This window comes from Syngnathoides biaculeatus, chromosome 6 (assembly GCF_019802595.1).
Source record: "Syngnathoides biaculeatus isolate LvHL_M chromosome 6, ASM1980259v1, whole genome shotgun sequence".
NCBI lineage: Eukaryota > Metazoa > Chordata > Actinopteri > Syngnathiformes > Syngnathidae > Syngnathoides > Syngnathoides biaculeatus.
The window spans coordinates 12,394,092-12,416,764 of NC_084645.1; the positions used below are offsets into that span (position 1 = coordinate 12,394,092).

At 41.4% G+C, this 22,673-nt stretch overlaps 2 protein-coding genes across 6 annotated transcripts in view; one reads left to right on the top strand and one right to left on the bottom strand.

Annotated features, from left to right (window-relative positions):
• Window positions 1-19,807, top strand: fanci (FA complementation group I). Of its 3 annotated transcripts, XM_061822159.1 has the most exons (37): window positions 1-213; window positions 298-370; window positions 471-601; window positions 789-942; window positions 1,033-1,090; window positions 1,274-1,315; window positions 1,408-1,531; window positions 1,605-1,690; window positions 1,774-1,906; window positions 2,001-2,078; window positions 2,161-2,297; window positions 5,249-5,429; window positions 5,557-5,644; window positions 5,847-5,977; window positions 8,938-9,008; window positions 9,163-9,277; window positions 12,111-12,233; window positions 12,546-12,614; window positions 12,713-12,814; window positions 13,004-13,195; window positions 13,386-13,507; window positions 13,587-13,748; window positions 14,426-14,605; window positions 14,721-14,887; window positions 14,983-15,053; window positions 15,152-15,268; window positions 16,152-16,203; window positions 16,276-16,403; window positions 17,125-17,190; window positions 17,283-17,367; window positions 17,504-17,685; window positions 18,476-18,532; window positions 18,617-18,676; window positions 18,780-18,845; window positions 19,301-19,396; window positions 19,486-19,587; window positions 19,669-19,807. In XM_061822159.1, exons 1-37 carry the CDS (start codon window positions 121-123, stop codon window positions 19,726-19,728), a joined length of 3,954 nt encoding a protein of 1,317 aa, XP_061678143.1. In that variant the 5' UTR covers window positions 1-120; the 3' UTR covers window positions 19,729-19,807. The 3 variants fall into 3 exon arrangements, with proteins under 3 accessions (XP_061678143.1, XP_061678141.1, XP_061678142.1); XM_061822157.1 differs by having other exon boundaries at window positions 19,486-19,728; XM_061822158.1 differs by having other exon boundaries at window positions 15,170-15,268; window positions 19,486-19,728.
• polg (polymerase (DNA directed), gamma) overlaps window positions 19,722-22,673 on the bottom strand; it is a 15,353-nt gene continuing 12,401 nt past the window's right edge. For all 3 annotated transcript variants that reach the window (XM_061822161.1, XM_061822162.1, XM_061822160.1), the window contains 4 exons: window positions 22,459-22,627; window positions 21,420-21,628; window positions 20,252-20,412; window positions 19,722-19,861 (listed from right to left, as the gene is read on the bottom strand). In XM_061822161.1, the coding sequence (XP_061678145.1) occupies window positions 19,797-19,861; window positions 20,252-20,412; window positions 21,420-21,628; window positions 22,459-22,627 (604 nt within the window). In that variant the 3' untranslated portion in view covers window positions 19,722-19,796. The remainder of the gene's footprint in view (window positions 19,862-20,251; window positions 20,413-21,419; window positions 21,629-22,458; window positions 22,628-22,673) is intronic.

The following is a 22,673-nucleotide window of genomic DNA, read 5'->3' on the forward strand; positions in this document are numbered from 1 at the left end:
TGGTGGCGGGAAATACGCGACTGCAAGTTCGTGCAGTCACGGAAATGAAAGGGAAGAACTTACTTTTCCATTTTCATCTTCGATCTGCTCTTGCTGTCGTCTCTGCACTTTTCCTACACCATGAAGGCTGAAATGGAGAGAATTATTTCCTTATCAGAGAATGACAGCTCTGCAGAGCTCCAGAAATACTTGTCGTCTCTCGCAGAAGACAAGGTAACGCGTGTTGACACGGATCAGGCACGATTAATGCTGTAGATTCGTTATTTAAATTACGTACTGTTTTGTTTTGTTTTGTAGTTGACTACGCTTATTACCAGTAGTGCGCTCAAGGGTAAGACTATTGGGATATTTATCAAAGCCATATTCAAAGGTGAGACATCAGTTGTACGTCAACTCCTACCGGTTCTACTTTTGCATTGGAAAAAAATCTCAGGGAGACAATTTACTGCATTGCCTTTTTTTATTTCCAGGCTCACCACCAGGTTCTAAGGAAGGGTCGAAACGCAGACTGTTGCTTTATCAACATTGCATCCCTCTTTGCGAGTCTGGTGACCTCCAGACTGAGGTGGCAGCTGATATCATTGGACTGCTTATGCTGGAGGTACAGACACATGTTGCAGCTTTTGTTCATCACTGGCAAAAGAAACTTTTGCATCAAACCTGTTACATAATGCTTGTGGACAATTTTTCTGTCGAATTACTTTCATTGTGTTTTGCCTTTTTATTTTGCTTGTTCGGTGTTTTTTTTTTTTTTAATTTCTTATTTCATCTCTGTTGTTTGAATACAGACACACACTCTGGTTGGGCCATCTATTGCAAAATTAGCAGAGCTGTTTGTCGAAGAAATCAGGGCAGGAAAAATAGGCAACGGAAAGTCGTTGGAGCTGTTTCCTACTGTGCTTACTGCCATGTCAGCTTGTGAAATGCTGTCGTATGGAAAAGGTTAGTAAAGATTGTGTATGAATGTGTTTAATAGAGTTAGTCCCAGTGGCTCAAAAAAGTGTATTGAAATTATGTTTTGTTGAACCCCAGGCGAACTCAGTGGTGAGCAATACAAGAAACAGCTGATCAACAGCCTCTGCTCAAGCAGGTGGTAAAATGCTCATAGCCTAACAAAATAATTCACTATGATTTTTTTCTTATCTGTACAAACACTGGACATCAATATGTTAAGTGTCTGACAATTTCATTATAACCATTAACAACTAGTAAGGACTGAATGGTCATTTACTTCTAAAGTCTAAACTCAAACACACTTGTATTACTGACGCAGATGGGACTCACAATGTGTTATCCACCTGACAACAATGTTCAGGTAATTTATTTGGTATTCTCACATTGGCAATATTTGCAAAACATTGTCGAAATTGTGCTCTGACTTTTTGGAGTGTGTCTGCTTCATTTTAGGGATGTGCCCCTGGCACCAGAAGAGTTGCACTTCGTGGTGGAGAAAGTGCTGCGGATGTTCAGCAAGCTGGACCTTCAGGAGATCCCGCCCCTTGTTTATCAGTTGCTCTTGTTGTCCGCAAAGGTGGGAGCATGTGAAAAAACTTCTCACGAGCAAGTCACCCATTTAGTCTAAATGACCATGCTGCACCTTGCAGGGTTGTAAGAAACGGGTCCTAGACGGAATCATCAGTTATTTTAAGCAGCAAGACCTTCACCATCAGGAGGAGCAGAAAGATGGAGAGTGGGTGATTCCAACATTGCAAGTGCCTCTGCCCATATAAAATGATTACTACCCTTCATTACTCGCCTTCTTCCCTCTCTCAGGAACGTGGATTTAGAGGTTCAGTCCATTCCACAGGACCAGTTAAGACACGTGGAGGGTACTGTTATCCTGCATATTGTTTTTGGAGTGAGGCTAGACCATGAACTTGGGAGAGAATTCTTGAAAAGCATCAAGGTAACGTTTGTCTCATCTGTCACTAAAATTGTTTCATAATCTGATTACCGGTAGATACTTTACGTGGATGATGTAAATCATTTCTTTCCACCAGGCGTCGTATGGGGACCTTTGCCCTTTCAGTGTTGCCCTATTGCTCTCGGTTGCACGCATCCAGCGCTATGAAGAACAGGTCAGAAGTTGCTGCCAAATTCCTTTCTTTATCTTCATCTGAATCTCTTCTGGTAATTCATTAACTTTTCCGTATTCGGTAGGTGTTTGAACTTTTGAAGGGGGCAATCATCAAGAGCTTCAAAGATGAGCAGCTGCTGCATGGATCCAAGCTCCTGCAGGACCTCCATCTTGGCCACTGTAGTGTTGCTGGGATGATTTTGGACACAGTAAAAAGCAGGTGGGAGTGGGTCCAGGTCAGGATGGGTTTACTATTTTGGATTTACCATTCAAAGTATTCTTAACATGGAACCTCAAAGGGCAAGCACAATCTGTTATGGGTCGCAGGTTTTCCTTAGATTTGTGCATTAAAAAAAACCCTTAATAATCAGGGTGTATCCCAGCTCTTGGCCAAAATCAGATGAGATAGACACCAGGACACCGCGGTGAAGAGGATGGATAGACAGACATATAGTACCAAACTGCCCAGAAATGGATTAGTATGCAGTCTTGACCAAGGTCCCATGTTTGTGTGACCTTTCAGACTGTTCCCAAAATGTATGACTATATGTGCGTCAACTAGTTGATTGCCGAGGCAGTTTTGGTTGATAGTGTGACGTCCCCCACCCCCGTGGACTTTTCTGATGGTGATCTTAAGCTCCACCCCCTAGCCATGCCCCACAAGCTTCCAAAATGACGACTGAACAGAACATGTTTGAAGTCGATTCTCCATTGCGTATTCCAGATAATATTGCGGTATGTTTTTTTTGCCAAATGCGTCAGACTTGTCCAAGAGAGTTCTACGCAGAGGTCTCAACTATTTCACGCAAGGATATGTACACGGAATTAACATTTTGGATGGAGCAGGACGCATTGTCAAGAGTTACAGTGAAACGTTGGCGCTCGATGCAAAAAAAGTTTGACGCCTCACAAACTTCATATTGAAATCCAACAGGATAAAATAGTGGAATCGTAATGCGCATGTAAAGCAGGGTGAGTACTTTTTACTTTGAAAGATGACGGGTAATATCATTGTAGTCTTTATAAATGAGTGGGTGTATTTATTTGACTTTGCTCGTAATCGAACCCAGTGCTCTGTCTTAGAAGTTCGAACCCAGTGCTCTGTCTTAGAAGTCTGATCTGATACAAATAGACAAATAGACATTTCTCTTGCATGACATCGCGCATTTACGTATCACTCACCTGACTCTTTGGGATAAAACAACACACCTTCATTCAGCAGGTCAGTGATACACTAACAAAAGTAAAGTTGTTCTCCTGAAATGTATAAAGCACTGATAATAATTCAATCAAACTCAGAGAAGATACTTCTCCCTCACTTACCTTCAAACATACAGCCTTGTGTTTGTTTATTGTTCACATTTAGTTTTACGTGCGCTCTTCCGGAAGCCTTAATCCATCGTAGACACTTCGTCAACTGTGTTTTAGGCTTCGGAAAATGAATCAACGGGGCCCCTTGTAACCTAGCAAGGATATCTTTCATCAGAATTGCACGTTCCCCAAGCGCATCTGAGGACCATTTTCTTTATAACAATTTTTACAAGCGCACGCTACTGACAACCAGCATTGCTTGTGGGACAATAGGGCGAGAGGGGCGTGTCAACCCAGGGGTTTAAGACAATGGGGCTATTTGATTGGCTATTATTATACAAATGAGTGACAAGTCAGGAAGGTCCATTGATGTTCAATTTGCGCATTTTCAGAACTGCTTACGTAATGCAAGCGCATTTACGTCGAAAGTCATCAACATCGTGAGCCATGTCAAAGGAAATTCAATTACAGCAGGGGTGCTCATTGTGTCGATCGCGAGGCTGTGTGACGGCGTAAAAAAAAACAAAAACAACCAACAACATTAGACAATCATCCGCGTCGTCGCTTGATTCAGGTATGGCCAATACGTTGAGCGCGTGCACATAAAGGCACGTTCTAGCAAGCCGGCCTATTTACGGCAGTCCCGTGGTGCGTGCCCCCTCCCCCACAACAATACGTCACGATTACTGACAGGAATGTTTGAATGTATCGCTAGCTTGTTGCCACGAACGCCGATTATGTTGAACTAAACTTTCATCATTCTCAAAACATTGCGAGTGTAGACTGTTCGTGTTTATTCCTTGACAGGCAAGACAGACATTTAACTTTTCTTCAGATAAAGTTTGTCAGATCAACAAATTTTATTGATGAAAAATTTTAAATACTGTTTTATATCATGTTCTAATAATATCAGTTGAAATTGGAAATTATCATTTCTGAGTTAAATTTTAGTTATTTTAGTTATGTATTTGTTTATTTTATTTTTAATTTACAGTTATGTTATATTAATCCAGTAAGTTATTTTAAGGCCATCCCTAACATATATATGCCTGGTGTGTGTGTGTGTGTGTGGTGTGTGTGTGTGTGTGTGTATATATATATATATATATATATATATATATATATATATATATATATATATATATAAGATAGTGAGGAATGTGGTCGAGTGTATCAGTACAACGTGACATAAGTTTGAGACTTAAACGTTAATAGTAATTACTACTGATCAACTTCTTTAACATGTTTTGCTGTACGGTGTAGAAATTCTAGGATATATTTTCATGTATAGTCTATATCTATACTATAATATGTATAATGTGGGGAAAAGGATAATTTTAGATGTCTCTTTACTGAATAGTTCACTTAATTCATTTGTCTTGAGATAAGATGTCATATTTTAATGACAAATGTGATTTTGTGTTATCCAGTGATAGGGGGATGGGGGGCAAAAAAATCTGGGCTTGGCCCTCGGGGAACTCCTGCCCAAATTTTTTGGGTTAGGATTGAGAAATTTTACTTTCAATTTTTGTCTGAATTTTGTTCACAGATATTGCCAGAATGCACCACAGCCATCCATTTTTTTCAAATATTTTCAGGGGCGCATGCCCCCGGACCCTGCTAGTGCTTGCATTTGTATTTTCAGGAATTTTCACGAAAGTCCACTTTCATCTCTAACCAAGTGGGTGTGGTGCACACTTTTTTTTTTTTTTTTTTTTTAACCTCTCATAGGTGGCTCGTGTTCTGGATCAGATTCTAATTCAGTAGCAAGCAATCACACTTCTACAATGTTCATATCGAATACCAATTTTGTTTCTTTTGATTAAAAACATGAACTGGCATGGGGTTTTTTTTGCACAGTGTATTTGGATGGGATCATGTGACCCAAACCCTGGTGCAGCTGGGCTTCTTCCTGATGGACACATTTGGACCTAAACCTGGACCATTTGGAAAGAGCACACAAGGCTCTTCTACTGTGGCCCGGACCCCTACTCAGCTGGCATGTAAACTAGGAGGTCAGGTCCTCCTGCAGGGCTTTAAGGTACGGTAGATTTGAAACTTATTTCTTTATTTATTTATTTTGAATAGGACTATTGTAATACCCTGTCTGGCGAGGATTCATTTTTTTTGTTGTTTTACCGTGATGTATTTTTTTTTTTATTTGTAAGATGCATGAGGCAATCAGAGGTGAGATACTGGAAGAAGTTCTCAACCGACTGGTCACAAAAACCGTCTCACCTATCGATCATTTCTTAGGTAATATTGTCTCACTTTTGTCATAATTATGTACTCTTACACAGTCTGCTCGAATACAATACCAGCATCAAAACTCCAGATAATTAAAGGCATATCTTTTAGCTAAAGCTCTTTTATTGGATTTCTTTAGAATGTAAATGTAGCCATAATGTGTCATGTCTGTTAATTATACATCGATTATGAAATGTGTCTGTGTCATCAGACCTTTTCTCCAACATTGTAACCTCTGCTCCTATGATACTTCTGGAGTCATCCTCCAAGGTTACAGAGACATTTGACCATCTGTCATACCTTCCCCTGCCCACCGTGCAGGGCTTGCTAAAAGCTGTTCAGGTACCAAAAACACACAGCATACACTCACTCCCACACGCGCATGGTTCCTAGGCAACTATGGAAAAGTATATACATAGATCTATCTATCTTTCCATGTTTTCTAAGGCAGTTGGAAATGCAGCTACAATGTTTGCGTGCGTGTTTTACCATATTCTTGGTGAATACTCGATTCTGATTGGCTCAGGAAATTCCATCGTTGAACATTATCAGCTGATAATGTACAACCTTTGAATATCTCAAGTCGTTTGCATCAAAAAATCTTTACATTGTTCCAAATTAATGGACCGATCATATGAGCAAACATAACAACCTGTTAGATATATGAAGTACTCTGAGGACATAAACTGGTGAATTTCAAACAATAACTAGTGATCTAAACATTTGTTTAGTGATTGCAAGAGCTTTAATGACTTGCACTGAGATATTGAGTGAAAAGGATGGTGCACAAAGAATTAACCACAGCGTGTCATCTTTTGCCATCTTAGCCTACCTATCTCTTGCATCCTCCTCTCTAACCCCAAGTGCCCTCATGTCTTCCTTCACAACATCCATCAACCTTCTCTTTGGTCTTCCTCTCGCTCTTTTGCCTGGCAGCTCCATCCTCAGCACCCTTCTACCAATATACTCATTTTCTCACCTCTGGACATGTCAAAACCACCTAAGCCTGCTCTCTCGAACATTGTTTCCAAAACATCCAACTTTTGCTGTCCCTTTAATGAGCTCATTTCCAATCCTATCAAACCTGCTCACTCCTCGCAAGGACCTCAACATCTTCATTTCTGCCACCTCCAGTTCTGCTTCCTGTTGTCTCTTCAGTGGCACCGTCTCTCATCCGAACATCATGGCCGGCCTCACCACTGTTTTATAAATTTTGCCCTTCATCCTAGCAGACTCTTCTGTCATATAACACACCAGACACCTTTCGCCAGCTGTTCCAACCTGCTTGGACCCGTTTCTTCACTTCCTGACCACACTCACCATTACTCTGGATTGTTGACCCCAAGTATTTGAAGTCGTCCACCCTCACTATCTCTCGTGGAGCCTCACTCTTGCCCCTTCTCCCCTCTCATTCATGTTTTACTTCGGCTAATCTTCATTCCTCTCCTTTCTAGTGCATGCCTCCACCTTTCTAATTGTTCCTCCACCTGATTCCTGCTTTCACTGCATATCACAATATCATCTGCAAACATCATCGTCCCAGGGAATTCCAGTCCAACCTCATCTGTCAGCCTATCCTTTACCACAGCAATCGGGAACATTCCCTGGAGCTTCACTCCTCCTCCTCCGCCCCTCACATTCACACACATATATTCTGTTTTACTTCGGCTAATCTTCATTCCTCTCCTTTCCAGTGCGTGCCTCCATCTTTCTGATTGTTCCTCTGCCTGCTCCCTGCTTTCACTGCAGATCACAATATCATCTGTGAACATCATAGTCCAAGGGGATTCCAGTCTAACCACATCTGTTAGCCTATCCTTTACAACAGCAAACAGGAAGGGGCTCAGAGCTGATCCCTGATGCAGTCCCACCTCCACTTTAAATTCTTCTGTCACACCTACAGCACACCTCACCATTGTTCTGTTGCCATCACACATGTCCTGGACTATTCTAACATATTTCTCCGCTACACCAGGCATCCACATGAAGTACCACAGTTCCTCTCGGGGTACTCTGTCATAGACTTTCTCTAGATCCACAAAGACACGATGTAGTTCCTTCCGACCTTCTCTGTACTTTTCCACTAGCATCCTCAAGGCAAATAATGCATCTGTGGTACTCTTTCTCGACATGAAACCATATTGTTGCTCGCAGATACTTCTGTCCTGAGGCTAACCTCCACAACTCTTTCCCATAACTTCATTGTGTGGCTCATCAACTTTATTCCTCTATACTTAACACAGCTCTGAACATCGCCTCTGTTCTTAAAAAATGGAACTAGCAGACTTTTCCTCCATTCTTCAGGCATCTTCTCACCCGCTAGTATTCTGTTGAATAAGTTGGTCAAAAACTCCACAGCCACCTCTCCAAATTCCTTCCATACCTTCACAGGTACGTATGTCATCAGGACCAACTACATTTATATTTTTCATCCGTAGTAGTGCCTTTCTAACTTCCCCCTTACTGATCATTGCCACTTCCTGTTCCTTCACACTTGTACTTAACCATCACTTCTTCATCGCCCTTGTTTCCTTCATCAACATGTCCATTACAATCTGCACCAACCACAACTCTCTGTCTGGTATGCTCAGAACTACTTCATCTAGTTCCTTCCAGAATTTCTCTTTCATCTCTGGGTCACATCCTTCCTGTGGGGCATAGGCACTAATCACATTATACATAACACCCTCAATTTTAAATTTTAGCCTCATCACTCGATATGATACTCTTTTCACCTCCAAGACATTCTTAGCCAGCTCTTCCTTTAAAATAACCCCTACTCCATTTGTCTTCCCTTCTACTCCATTGTAAAATAATTTAAACCATGCTCCTAAACTTCTACCCTTACTACCTTTCCGTTTGTTCTCTTGGATGCACAATATATCAACCTTTCTCCTAATCATCATGTCAACCAACTCCTGACCTTGTCCCAACATTCAAACTCCTTACACTCAGTTGTAGGCTCTGTGCATTCCTCTTCTTCTGCCGACGAATCCGGTTTCCTCCTCTTCTTTGTCTTTGACCCACAGTATCTGAATTTCCACTGCCACCAGGAGGTTAGCAGTGCCAGGGAGGTTGTTGTTAACCCAGGCCACAACCGATCCGGTGTGGGATTCTTAAGATTAAAGCTCATGTTTGTTTTGGCACAGCTTTACGCTGGATGCCCTTCCTGACGCAACCCTCTGCATTTATCCGGGCTTGGGACTGGCCTCCAGATTGCACTGGCTTGTGCCCCCATAGGGCTGCATTGTAAGAACCCTGATTGCAACACATGTAAAATGTTCTCAATGTTTGATTTCCAGCCTCTGCTGAAAGTCAGTACTTCCATGAAAGATGCATTGATTCTGGTTCTCCGCAAGGCTATGTTTTCAAGGTATGTGGATGGCTCCACATTGCATTTTGTGTATCCTTGCAATTTAAGAAATGGTTTCCTTATGGTTCACTTCAGTTAATTTCTTATATTATCTCCTCCATATCTGAATGGGCAGTATGATATTTTTAGTTAAACTTTTCTGCCTCTTCACTAGCCAACTGGATGGACGAAAGTCAGCTGTAACGGGCTTCTTGTTGCTGCTGAAGAACTTCAAAGTGCTGGGCAGTCTGGCCTCCAGCCAGTGCAGCCAGACGATCTCCTCCAGCCAGGTATGTAGCTTGTCTATTTATTGTCAGCCCAATAGCAATTGCCACTTTTTTTTTTTTTTTGTACATTTTCAGAATACAATAAAATAATAAAAAAAAAACACACATTAACAAGAATATTTGTATTATTTGTTGATATTGTGACAAAAGTGACTCATGCTATTATGCGCTGAAGCCAACAATATGAAAAGAAACTATCCACCCATCAATCCATTTTCTTAGTTGCTTATCCTCACAAGGTTTGCGGGAGGGCTGGCAGGGTTCGCACGCGGCCCTAAAAGTCCCTAAAAAAACCCAAAATTTTCGAAGGTGCATTTAGGGGCTCCTGAAAGTCTTTAAAAATCCGCGAAAACCGGTCAAGCCCCTAAAAAGGCCTTAAATTAAAAAAAATCAAAGGGAGGACGTCTACCGCCAAAATTCTCCCTAAAAAAATTCTTTTATTTAAAAAAAAATAGCGATCCGTCTGGCGTCCAAAACAGCCGGAAATTGTCAACGGAAGTTACCGTGTTGACAACTTGTCGCCATCTTGTCGATATTCCATTATTTGTTTTCGTGAGTAGGGATTTCACTTCGTCTTCGTTATGACGTAGCATAGTTCTTTCATCGATCCAACTTGTATCATGGGGAAGTGGATTTTTCAATATGCTTGGGTTGAAAGTAAGGAGTTCTGGAGCTGGGTTCGTCGAGATCCAAAAGATCGGCACATGTTTTACTGCCATCTGTGCAAGCAGAGTTACCAGCTTGAAAAGATGGGCGTCAAAGTGCTGGAGTCACACCGGAAAAACAGGAGACAAGCTGATTTGGCGAAGACTCTCTCATCTTCCGTTGGTATGAATCTGTTTCTAAAATATTAAGATAGTGAAGCATCAACTTCAGGCAGTGGTGCTAGTAGTGCATGCGCAGCTACAGTTGTCCAGTCATCGACTTCAACCAGACGGAAGTCAGGCTTTATGAATGTAGTTCAATACACGAAGACGAACTCGTTAAAGGCAGCGATCGTGTGGACTTTAAAAGTGATCTGCAGCCATTACAGTTACAAATCTTGTGAAAATAATTCCAAAGTGTTTGCAGTCATGTTCCCAGACAGTGACATTGCTAAAGACTACCACTGTGGGGAAAGGAAGACTTCGTACCTGGCTACATTTGGCATCGCTGCCCACTTTTCATCTCTACTGCTTCAAAGCCAAAAAAGCCAGAATAGAGACTCACATATCAACGCTTATTGAGAAGGCTGACAGGCTGTGTGAGGAGGCAGAAGAAAAGAGGAATCTGAGGTTTATCACTGAGGCCAATGCACTCAGAGCCAGAGCAAAGGACAAGACAGCCACTTTGGCACCTCTGCAGCAACAAATAGAGGAGGCACCGGGTAGGCTCAAGGAGCTCGAGTAGGGGTGCTAAAACAGACATCAGTAGAAGACATTTGTGTATATAGTTGCGATTGTAGTTAGAATATGTTTTTCTGTAGACTGTTATGTGAAGACATTGACAAGGGTCATATCAATGAGAACTACCACAAAGGGTGACACGTGATCACTGTCACAGGTACTGAGGTACTGGAACATTTGATGAACCAAGAACGGTTGATGGCACCATTGGGTGAGTCTTGATTTCCCACAATGGCCCTAAATTTTCTGTGTCGGCCCAAAAAATTTTCTGTGTCGGCCCTAAATTTTTCGTGTCAGCCCCTAAGAATGCCCTAAAAAGCCCTTAAATTTTTTGGGTCAGACTGAGTATGAACCCTGGCTGGAGCATATCCCAGCCGTCATGGGGCAGGAGACAGGGTACACCCTCAACTAGTTGCCAGCCAATCGCAGGGCACATTGAGACGAACAACAGTCGCACTCACAATCATACCTATGGGCAATTTAGAGTGTCCAATTAATGTTGCATGTTTTTGGAATGTGGGAGGAAACCCACAGAAGCACTGGGAGAACATGCAAACTCCACAGAGGGAAGGCCAGGATTGAAACCGGGTCCTCAGAACTGTGAGGCCAACTCTTTCCAGCTGTTCCACCATGCCGCCCAAAGAAACTATTTACAACTAAAATTGTAAAATGCCTCTTCATTAAAGTGAATGATGATAAGCAAAAATTATTTCATCCACTTTCTGCTCCTTGTCAATGTCTAATATGTGAGCATATCACATTAATGATCCTAAAAATATGTTATCTTACTACAGAATGCTGTTGTTTTGGTTTTGAATGTAGAGAGCAACAATGCTGCAGCAAATTTATTTTTAGTGGATTAGAGCGCAGCGGGCCTACCCTAAATTTGCCAAAAAGTTGGAATGCACGGTAGGAGTTTTAAAAAGAACTACTAGTTATAGACAACATATAATTGCTTGGTAGATTGATTTTCAAATTGGCATTTGCATCCTGTGATTTTTCTATATGGGTGGGAAAAGTTTGGAGACCCAGGATTTAGTCTTCAGGGAACATAATATGCATGGTTTGGGAATATGAGAGGGAGTTGGAGGAGCGAAAGAAAACCTCTGGAAATACTTGGAGAACATGCAGACTCCCCACGGAAAGGCCAAAGCAGAGTTTCAAACCTGTGAGTCACACGTGATAACTACGTGATTATTGTGTCGGAAAACTAATTTTGACAAGGGGAAAAAAAGTAGACGTGGATGTTATTATTGATCCTAAGGGTAGTTTAAGGAAAAAGCATCACAAACATGTTAAAATGGCATAATGTTGATCTATACATAGTCTCCTTTAATGTACTTGACTCGAGAACTATTTTGTTAAAAATAGAAAGGCGGATAAAACGTATGTGCACAATCTTATTCTTTGTACATGAATTCTGACAGACGTAAATTTGTTTTTCTGACTAGATCCAAGTGGATGTTCATTCCCGATATAATGCTGCTGCCAATGAGGCGTTCTGTCTGGAAATCTTAAGCAGCCTGCGTCGGTGCCTTGGCCAGCAGGCTGATGTGCGCCTCATGCTCTACGAGGTTTGTGCTGTTTTGTCAGCCTTATGGTCTTTTTTTTTAACACAGAGATTCAGCTTTGAATGGCTTAGTATGATTAAATTAAATTGATACTTGGAGTATTGTGGTACATGCTGCTGCCTTGCATGCCTTTCATGGTGGTTTGTGTCAGGAAAAGCATCAAACATAAAAACTGCTGAACAAATCCTCCGAGAGACGCGCTGTGCAACCTCTGACAGGACGCGGTTTCATTGCGTTCTAGTTCAGGATGATTCATTTGAATGAAAATGCGTGTCAAGCTTCTTTATCAGGGTTCTGTTGATTGTTGTTATTCAGGGCTTCTATGATGTTCTTCGTCGTAACTCCCAACTTGCGAGTTCCATCATGCAGACTCTTTTCTCTCAGGTATACATGATATGATTTTTCTTTGTTCTTAATGACATTATTCACGCATTTTATGTTTTTTTTTTTTTTTAAATACATTTTTGTTATTTGTATCCTAGTTGAGGAGGTACTACGAACCTGAACAAGATCTATTGCCCCCAGTGAAACTGCACCCATGCATCACAGCTCATGGAGAACAGATCCACCTTCAGGAGCCTCTGGTACCGTAGAATTTTAATGACGCTGATTTGCTTTTTAAGTTGCTGAGTGACACATGGTTAGGTATTAAATGATTACTGACCAGTGTTCATCTGGATATTTGGCCAATTATTCCCTTCCCAGTGTTGTTGAAATCTCCATTAAAGAGTAGAAGTAGAGTAAGTCCTTCTGCTGTCTGCCTGCTGTCTCAGGCCCACCTGGTATGCTGCATAGTACATTGCCTATTGTGGCATAAAAGTATGCGGCAGTCAGCCAGAACCAGCGCTCACGACAGTGATGACGACGACGACGACGAGGATGAGGGATACCAGTCAGAGCTACAGACAATTCTAGAGAGCATCACAAAACGCATGATCAAAAGTGAAATGGAGGACTTTGAACTGGTACGCGTTCATGGCAGTCTGTGGTAAAATATATGAATTCCAATGGCATGTTGTTTAAATGTAAAGCTACAAATTCCTTTATCATAAACCAAGTGTGAATTGATCTGACTCCAGAGTCGATTATATCACACAACCCCACTCTTCCCAAGTTTTTGTAGCAATCATGCTTCGCCGTGTTCCGTTTTCTCAGGACAAGTCAGCTGAATTCTCCACTGCATCCAGTGTTGGTGTGAAGAATAATATCAATGCGGTACTGTTGATAGGACTCTATGAGGTACTCATGGAGTACAACTTTGTCAAAGCCCATTACAGGTATCTATTCCCCCCCTGGTTTTGTGTGAGGATGATATGGAGAATTTTATCTTTGGAAACCCTGTATGAAACTTTTTAGTAAACGTGCCTTTGAGGAGCTGCTGGAGCTGTTCAACCGCTACCACAAGCTTTGTGAGATCCTGAGGGAGAAATCTGGAAAGGGTCGGCAGCCCTCAAACAAGATTCCACGAAGTTTACTCTCAATGGGCTTCATATCAACTATCCTCACTGTGCTCCTTAGGTAAGTATGCACAATATGGATTCTTGTAATTTTGTTTCTTGCTTCTTGGCTCCAGTTGCTAATCGCTGAAGTACATGTCAAGACTAATTATGACAGCAACAGTATTTTAGGGCCTGATTGACTAAGATCCAAAAAGTAAGGTGCTAAATTCAGTGTGCTGTGACACTAACAGATTTTGAGATGTGCTAGTAACAGGTGTAAAAGAAATTTTGCCTAGTTTGCATCTGTCATTCAGAGGCTGGATTTAAACAACACAAATCAACCATTGCAATTGATGAATAAAATTGTGGTTGAACTTTATGGTTGAAGTTTGCCGTTTTTGGTCATTTGCCACAAGAGGTCAATCTCTGTTGATGCAGTACTCATGGGTTTCATCAGATTGTTCTGTATTTATGGAGAAGAAGTTTTGAGTTTTTTGTTCAAGTGAAATGTTCATGTCTACGTTATAATGGTTTGGTATTATAGCTTCTGACATACACGCACGCATGCGTGTCACTGAATATATAAATATGTTATCAGTATAGTTTGTCATCAAGAATGGATGCTGATTATATGCACTCCAGGTTGAGAAAAAAAAAACTGCAGCCAGATGTTTGCACACACAGACACAGAACAAAAAAAATGTCACTGAAAACAGAGTGTCCTTGGTGGTAGTCATAAGTATATGTTGTTTCCAGAGACAGCTCTCAGAGCAGAGAGGAGGCACTCGGCGTGCTGCGTTCCAGTGGAGAGTTTGTGCATTACGTGTTTTACGTGGCTGTGCAGAAGATCCAACAGTTGGAAGATACTGGAGTTACAGACGGTCCAGATGGACAAAGTTCAGACTCGACTTTCCGCTTCCTGTGTGAAATGACAAGGTATAAAAAAAAACTGGACTCCTTTGACTTCATTAAGTACGCATTCAGGGAAGGTTTTTTTTTTTTTTTTTTAATACATATTTATCCACCAATATGTTCCTCTCTAATTTTACAGTGTGCTTATGTGGCGGTATATCAACGTCCCCAGCGCAGTGGAGGATGCTGGGAAAAAAGAGAAGCGTTCCAGCCTATCCCATTTGAGCCTGGAAGGCCTTCTCGGGATATTCACTGTCTGCCAGCAGCGCTATCCTGACAAGATGACCAAGCTTCTCTCTTCCATTGGTCGGACTTGCAGTTTTATACAGAAATGAAACACTCCCACAAATTTAATGAACAATAGACCATAAGAGTTCCTTTGCATTCTGTGTTTGTTGCAGACAACTTGGAGGATGTTGCTGAGCGAGAAGATAGTGAACAGATCAATTACTGTTACATCCGTCAGTTTCAGGTAAATGTGTCAGTCATGTCTAGAAAGTGAGTGGCTAGATGTACAGCAAGTATATTGTTTGAAAATTTCCCCTCAGTATCTGTCGTCTTTGTGAACAGAAAGCGCTGTGTGTCCAGTTGAGTGGAGGAGAGGAGGAATTCAACAGCAAAGAAGCGCAGCTATTGATCAGGATTTTGAGTGTGTTGTCACTCCAGCTAAAGCCCTCCTCCCAGCAGGTACCGACTCTATGATGGAAGCTCGGCAACTAAGCTTGGCCCGGGGACAATAATACTTTTAGATTGACTTATTAAAGTAAATACAGTAATTAACCCCACGCTGTTATTACTGTGTTACTGCCGCCGCTCATAGTGTAGCCAGGCAATAATGCCTTAAAGAACTTACACTGTCTTTTAAGACTTTTAACTGTTAAATGATTGCCATGTTGAATGATAAACTTCTCTGAGTCCAATTGATGTATCATTCATTTAAAAGACATTTAGGCCTCCTGCAATGATTTGGCTAGGATTGATTTGTCCACAAATCAACTAAAACAAACGGAAATTTGTGACCGAAACATTGACTCTTTGGTAAAAAAATGACCACATGTTAGTGCCATCAGTCATCACCACTATTAGTTCAGGGTGTAGTCTACGTTTCACCCAAAGTCAGCTGAGATCAGCTCCAGCACCCCCGCGACACTTGTGAAGATAAGCAGCTTGGAAAATGGGTGGCTTTATTTTTAATTGCGTGATTAATATATACCCTTTTATCTAAATGGGTACAGCCGGTGCACGCCCCACCCCATCCTGTATCCATTACTTCCATGTTGAACACGAGTCACGTGGGTATATCGGTACAGGAATTAGGTAGGAATCAGAGTTCTGAAAATGATTATCCTAAGTGGTGGCAAGTAATCCAATTGGTGTATTTGTTGTGGTTATGTGGCCAATCAGGTGCTTAACACTGTTACAAGGGAGTCACGTGAGTGGTGTAGTAGCCAGGTCATTTTTTTCTTAAATCAATTATGGCCCGTGGGGCGCTAGTTGCCGACCTTTGCGCTATATTGAAGTGCCTGTAGCTCAAATACATGCTAGGACTGCTAACATCTGCATCAAATAGTTTGTTCAGATGATCACTTGGACCATGAAAATTTGCAAGGAGACCAGCTTTGGTGAGTCATCAAGACAGCAAGTGGCATGGTTTGCTTTTGGTGGCTTTTACTCAAACGTCTCCTTGGTTTTAGAGGATTCGGCTTTGTCCAAGGGGCTGCTCTCGCTTCTCTTCAGCCTGCACATTCTTTTTAAGAGCTCTGCCAGCTTGCTGCTTGAACTCTGCCAGGACATCCATAGCCAGCTGGGAGATATCGATCAGGTAAATGTCACCAGTGAGATGCGAGACGGTGTTTTCAAACTGAAATGCTGCGGAGTGAATGAATTGCATACTTTGCTGTTAGACAGGGTGACGTCGTGACATTATTGCCCCATCACTTTTTGGCTACGAGCAATGCTAACGTTAACACGCTGCATATTTGAGTTTGAATTTATGCAGGTTCTTTGCACAGATAAAACAAGCATGTGAAAATGATCTAAAGTAGTGGAGCACTGCAACTCAATGAGATAATCATTCTGCTTTCATGGAGGACTGAAGAAATCAGCAAGTATTAACTGCTGAGAAGCTGAAAGTCCAAAGTTTTGGAAATTCTGACATCCAGTAAAAATGGGTCTCTAAAGTATTATCAAAAGAATTGTCAATAATTTGGTAAATGATTTTGTCTGTTGATTAATTGTTGCACGTCTAGTATATTTTTTTGGGATGAACAGTAGGGCAGCATGGTGTACTAGTGGGTAGCAAGCACGAGTTTATAAATTGATTTCCTCTGTGGGGTCCAGATTACTTCCACAATTCTTCGACTAACTTAATTGAAGACTTTAAATGTGAACGGTCATCTATATAGTATGTGCTGCGACTGGCCGGCTACCATTTCGCAACCCAAATGATGACAGGTTGTATAAAATACGTTGTACAGATGGATAGACAGCCGTAATGTGTGGTACACCTTTAAGCTTTATTCGATAATTGTTTTTCTTACCAGGATGTAGATGTTGAAAAGCAGTGTCACTTTGCTATTGTCAACATGAAAACAGGAACAACAGCAGCAGTAAGTGCATTCCTTTTTTTCCCCCCTTCGCTTTCATTCGTTCGTCAGGGATTTTGTCACAATAACATTGTGTTTGGAATCTTGAACTCTAGCTACAGGTCTTGTTTCAAGTGGACAAGGTGCTAGATGAAGTGGACTGGCTGATTGGAAGAAACAGAAGTCACAAATCAAGTTCCGGTAAGGGAACTTTTGGGGAGCATTTTACACCCATGCTCACTGGCATGAGGTTTAGAGGTTGAGGGTGGATGTGTTCTTGTTAGTGAATATAATGCAAACACTTTTTGGGCCTTTGTTATGTTGCTGACAATTCAAGAGGACACAGAGACGGCAGGCAAGCAAGATCCGGCAGAGAAAGCTGCAACGCTGCAGCTTGGAAACCTTCTGACGGCACTGATTGAGTTGGTCCAGACTGCCCTGCAACTCGGAACCTGCACCATCACATTGCTGAGAGTGCTCAGTCGCACTTACACCATCCTCACCACACTAGTCAAATATGTGTGTATTTGTCTCATTATTAGTTATTGTTGTTGCAAAATTCTGGAAATTACTCTGTTGGAACATTTTCCAAGGGAATAAATCAGGAATTCACCAAGTTGAAAATTGGCTTTTAATAGGGAACTTAAATATAGTTTAGATTTAAGCATCAACATGACAACCAAAACAAAAAGTTCCAAAGATGGCGGTGGATTAACTTACAAATGCCCCAATTTTAAAGTTTTTGTGAGTTATGAACGCTTGTCTGCTTGGATTCACTCTCATTCGGGCATTGGGAGCTATCAACTTAAATTATCTGCTTATGACACAACAAAATATTTAAATGAAACTGAATTCCCATGGGCAGCATTGTGGAGGAACAGCTGGTAAAGCGTGGCCTCATAGTTCTGAGGACCTGGGTTTGATCCCAGCCCTGCCTGTGTGGAGTTTGCATGTTCTCCCTGTGTCTGTGTGGGTTTTCTCCGGGCACTTCCACATCCCAAAAACATGCAACATTAATTGGACACTAAATTGCCCTTAGGTGGGATTGTGAGTGCGGCTGGTTGTCTCCATGTGCCCTGCGATTGGCTGGCAACCAGTTCAGGGTGTACCCCGCCTCCTGCTCATTGACAGCTGGGATAGCCTCCAGCACTCCCTGTGACCCTTGTGAGCATAAGCGGCAAAGAAAATGGATGGATTAATTCCCATGGAACATTTCCATTCTTAATTTGCTGAAAATGTTCCATTCATGTGCAACACTAAATATAAGGTACCAAGTTTTATTATTTATGTATTTTCTTAACTTTTTCAGTACATTCAAATTTGTGCCAGTTCAAGTAGTAAATTACCTTCACGCTTTGAGAAGCTGGTAAGTTTTGGCAACTTTTGTTTTCCCTAAATACTGATGATGATGACATGCTCAAGTGTATTTCTTTGATCTGCCACTGTGCAGGTCAAACTTTCTGGCTCCCACCTGACTCCACAATGCTACTGTTTCATCACATATGTTCAGGTAAAAATATGTTCAAGTTCTCAAAACCAGTCCATGCATAGTTTGTAAGCCAGCTATTTACAATTAAATACTTTTGGTAAATGTCGCTTTAATTCTTCTGCAGGTTGGGGAGTCGAGTGCTGGAGGTGCAGTCAAGAAGAAAAAGAAGGAAGTGAACACCGCTGCTACTGTAAGGACTTCCCGTTGATAAAGGATGGGCTAAATTTATTTGCTCGACCAGAGGGAGGAATTAGGAATCAATTGCCAATCATATGAGCTCATTCCATCTCACTTTGGGTGCATACAAGAGAGTAATTAATTTTTATTTTTAATGGGATGAGGAAATTAAAGTAATACCTTTGTTGGTCTGTCTAGTTGTTCAACTTTCATGTTGTTCCTTTACAGGCCACAAATGACCGGTAGTTTCAGTAGTAGTGGACTCAACACCATCTTCAGCATTCTTTCATTTTCTCTCCTGCTTACTTTCACAGAACTGATAACTGATTCAGCTATCAATATGCCCATCCATTCTATACATGTTTGATAAAACAATTTTTTTAAATTTATAAAGTCTGTAAAATGCTGTATAATGAACATGTGAAGAGAGAGAATTATGTGAATGCAACCATCTTATTTTGTGGACAGGCAAAACTTCTGCGTCAGACAAAGGCCATTCCCAACTTGATCTTCAGCATTGAACAGTATGAGAAATACCTCATTACACTCTCAAAGAAGTCAAAGGTATGTGTGAGAATCCGTGTTTCAAAAAAAGAAAATGTAAAGAAAACGAAACTAATTTCAGCAACATTTACCATATGTGCATTGCCCAGGTAAATCTGATGCAATACATGAAATTGAGTACCTCGAGGGATTTCCGCATCAATTCTACTACTTTGGATGCAGCACTGGAGGAGCAGGACAACACTTTGGAGGTACGCATCCTCTGCATACATTGGCGATCACTGTTCTGGTGTGCGCTTCCACTGTTTGCACTTTTTCTCTGTTCCTTTAAGGTTGAGTTACAAGAGGCAGAAGAGACTCAGGAACCCCTCAAAAAGAAGCGAAAACAATGATCTGCTCCTGAGCTTGCAGTGACTTTTCCATTTTGCATTCCAAGTGTCCTTTGCCTGTCCATACGAGTCTATCTTCCTTTATTGAGGGAGCCTTTTGTGATGTCAACTATTTGGTAGATGTCCAAGGCTTCACCTGGGAAAGCACATTTTGTTTAGTATTTTTTCCCCCTCTTATTATTTAATTATAAAAAACTCATTTATTTTATGTTTCTCTTAATGTATTTGGTAGAAATTCTTTGGCTATCCAAATTGTCATACAGAATCAGTGGCATTGTAATCAAATTGCACTAGTGCAACTTTTACTAAGTGTATAATTGAGCTATTTGTCAGCCCGAGTTCCTCATGCCAAATATAATCCATCGAATACGAGCTGTCTCGCTTCCCAAAGATAAAAATAATACATTTTGGAAAATATTATTGTTGCATTATTCTGACTATCTACATATTCTGGTCACCTTATTCAGCTAGCAGTGCTCGGTGTGGAAAAACAATTGTCTACCGGTGTATTTAGTTTGAGGCTCACCAGGAGGAAGGCCGTATTTTCGTTCCACACCCGAGGGGTTGGAGGGGGTCACGCAGTCCATGGTGACCTCCTTCCTCAGACACGTGTCGATGTCAACTGCACTGAAGAAAGCGACAGACTGTGGAAGGTCCCGCATGCCTAATGCATGTGCAAACATGGACCTGTGGGAGACAGAGGAAGGAACAGAACGAAGTCCACAAAAATCCAATATCCACGTCCATGGAAAGTATTCAGAACCCATTTAGTATTTCACTCTTTGATATATTGCAGCCATTTGCTAAAATCATAGTTCATTTTTTCCCCCTCTTAATGTACACACAGCACCACATTGACAACAAAAAAATTCAATTGTTGAAATGTTTGCAGATTGAAAAACAAATATCACAGAGCAATAAGTATTCAGACCGTTTGCAAGTGACACTCATTGGACTTGAGTGTTGTCCATTTCATCTGATCATCCTGAAGATGGTTTCACACACCTTCATTGGTGTTGAGTTGTTTGATTATACTGATTGGACTTCATTAGGAAAGCCACACCCCTATTTAAGATGTCACACCAAATGAGAATCACGAGGTCAAAGGAACTGCCTGAAGAGCTAAGAAACAAAATTGTGGCATGGCACAGATCTTGCCAAGGTTGAAAAATAATTTCTGCTGCACTGAAGGTTCCTAAGAGCACCATGGCCACCATAATTCTTAAATCTGGGGTGCCTCAACGTGTCCATCCCAATCAACCACTTGATCTCCGAGGCAGTTTTGGTCGATCGCCTTGACAGTGTGCCCAGCCACCCCCCAAAAAAAGACGATCAGCCTATCATCCACCTCATCACTTGATTGAGGTATGGCCAATACGTTGATTGGACGTGCCGATTGACCGACAGTCATTTTGACCAATGGCAAAATGGCATCCTATCTACTGTCTCGTTTCACCCACATCAGTCAAAGTGATGTAAATGTAAATTTGTATGTACTTTGAGGCAAAAAAAAAAAAATGAACAATGATTTTAGCAAATGGCTGCATTATAACTGAAAAGTTAAAGTAGGTCTGAATACTTTCCATACTCACTGTAATAAAAGGACACAATTCCATGAAATGAATCTTAGAATTGTGGTCGTAAATGTAGGGCAGCAGATAGAGCCTCACTGACCCAGACCCCACAGGACAGACCTGGTAAGAAGGTTGGTGATCTGCAGCGCCAGCGCTGCCCGGTATCTGTCTTCGCTGCGGACGAGGTAGCGCACCTCGTCGTGGATGCTAATGCAGAAGCGCCCGTCAATGTCGTGCTCCTCCAAGAGCCACCTCATGGCCACTAGCATCAAGTGAAGGTAATCCACCGCTGAGCTCTGGACCACCCAGTTGACTCTGCTGGTGATGAACTGAGAAGGAAAGCCCAACTTAAATGTGGAATCTCACATTTGTCCACTTGCACCACATGATCGCTCATTTTTGTCACAAATGACCATCGCATTAGGTACACCTACATACACAAGGGATAGATACAGTGTAACAGTTATTTTTGAATACATGATTGTACTTTAAATAGCTCCACTATGTGGACACTTCCAGCAGTGTTTTATATTATGTACAATTAATTATGTTTGGCCATATTGTTTTAATTTGCAGTCATTATAGAATATGTGCTCAAAAGTGAATCTCATACTGTACACTTATATACAGAGAATGATTTTATTTTGTATAATGACTACTCCAAGTTCCCCATCACAAGAAATTTTAACATTACACAAGAACCACCAAAATTACGCTTAATACAGGAATTAAGTAGGAATCAGAGTTCTGAAAATGATTTTCCTAAGTGGTGGCAAGTAAAGTACAAACATCTTGTTAGTGAACTTGTGCAATCTTTCAGGCATGAATAACGTGAGTACAGAGGACCCCGTTATTTCCGGGTGGACAGGGGCTAAATATTGAAAATCTAATAATTGATCCCCATGAGAATTGCAAATGAAAAAAAAAAAAGAATTAAAAGTGATAAAATATGCGAATCCAGGGTTGTCATATGTGTGGGTCCAGTGTACTTATTTTCATTATGAACGCGTCCATGATATTCTAATTTGAGAATTATTTTGTACTCTTATTTTTTCAAACTAATAATAAAAAGTACAATCTTGAAATGCATTTAAGAGTAACTTGATGAAGTTGGCCTCGGAAATATTCCCCCCACAGATGGTTTGTTCGGTGAGCTCACCTCCTCCTTTACTGCCTTGGGCTCCAGAGCTCTGCTAATCCTGCAGCCCAGCACGGGTGTCGCTGGCTGGGTTGAATGCGCAATGTTCTCCAGTTTGTTGAACATGTCGGACTCAGTCCCTCCAGACCACAAACGCTTGCCCACCAAATCCCACTTCTTTCGCCGAGAGCTAATGGGTTAAGTAATAAAGCAGAAGACAACATACATAGCACATG

Coding starts and splice junctions, on each gene's coding strand:
- fanci (XM_061822157.1), top strand. CDS start 121: ATGAAGGCTGAAATGGAGAGAATTATTTCCTTATCAGAGAATGACAGC. Junction 1,907..2,000: donor AATTCTTGAAAAGCATCAAG/GTAACGTTTGTC, acceptor TCTTTCCACCAG/GCGTCGTATGGGGACCTTTG. Junction 12,815..13,003: donor TCCACCTTCAGGAGCCTCTG/GTACCGTAGAAT, acceptor CTGCTGTCTCAG/GCCCACCTGGTATGCTGCAT.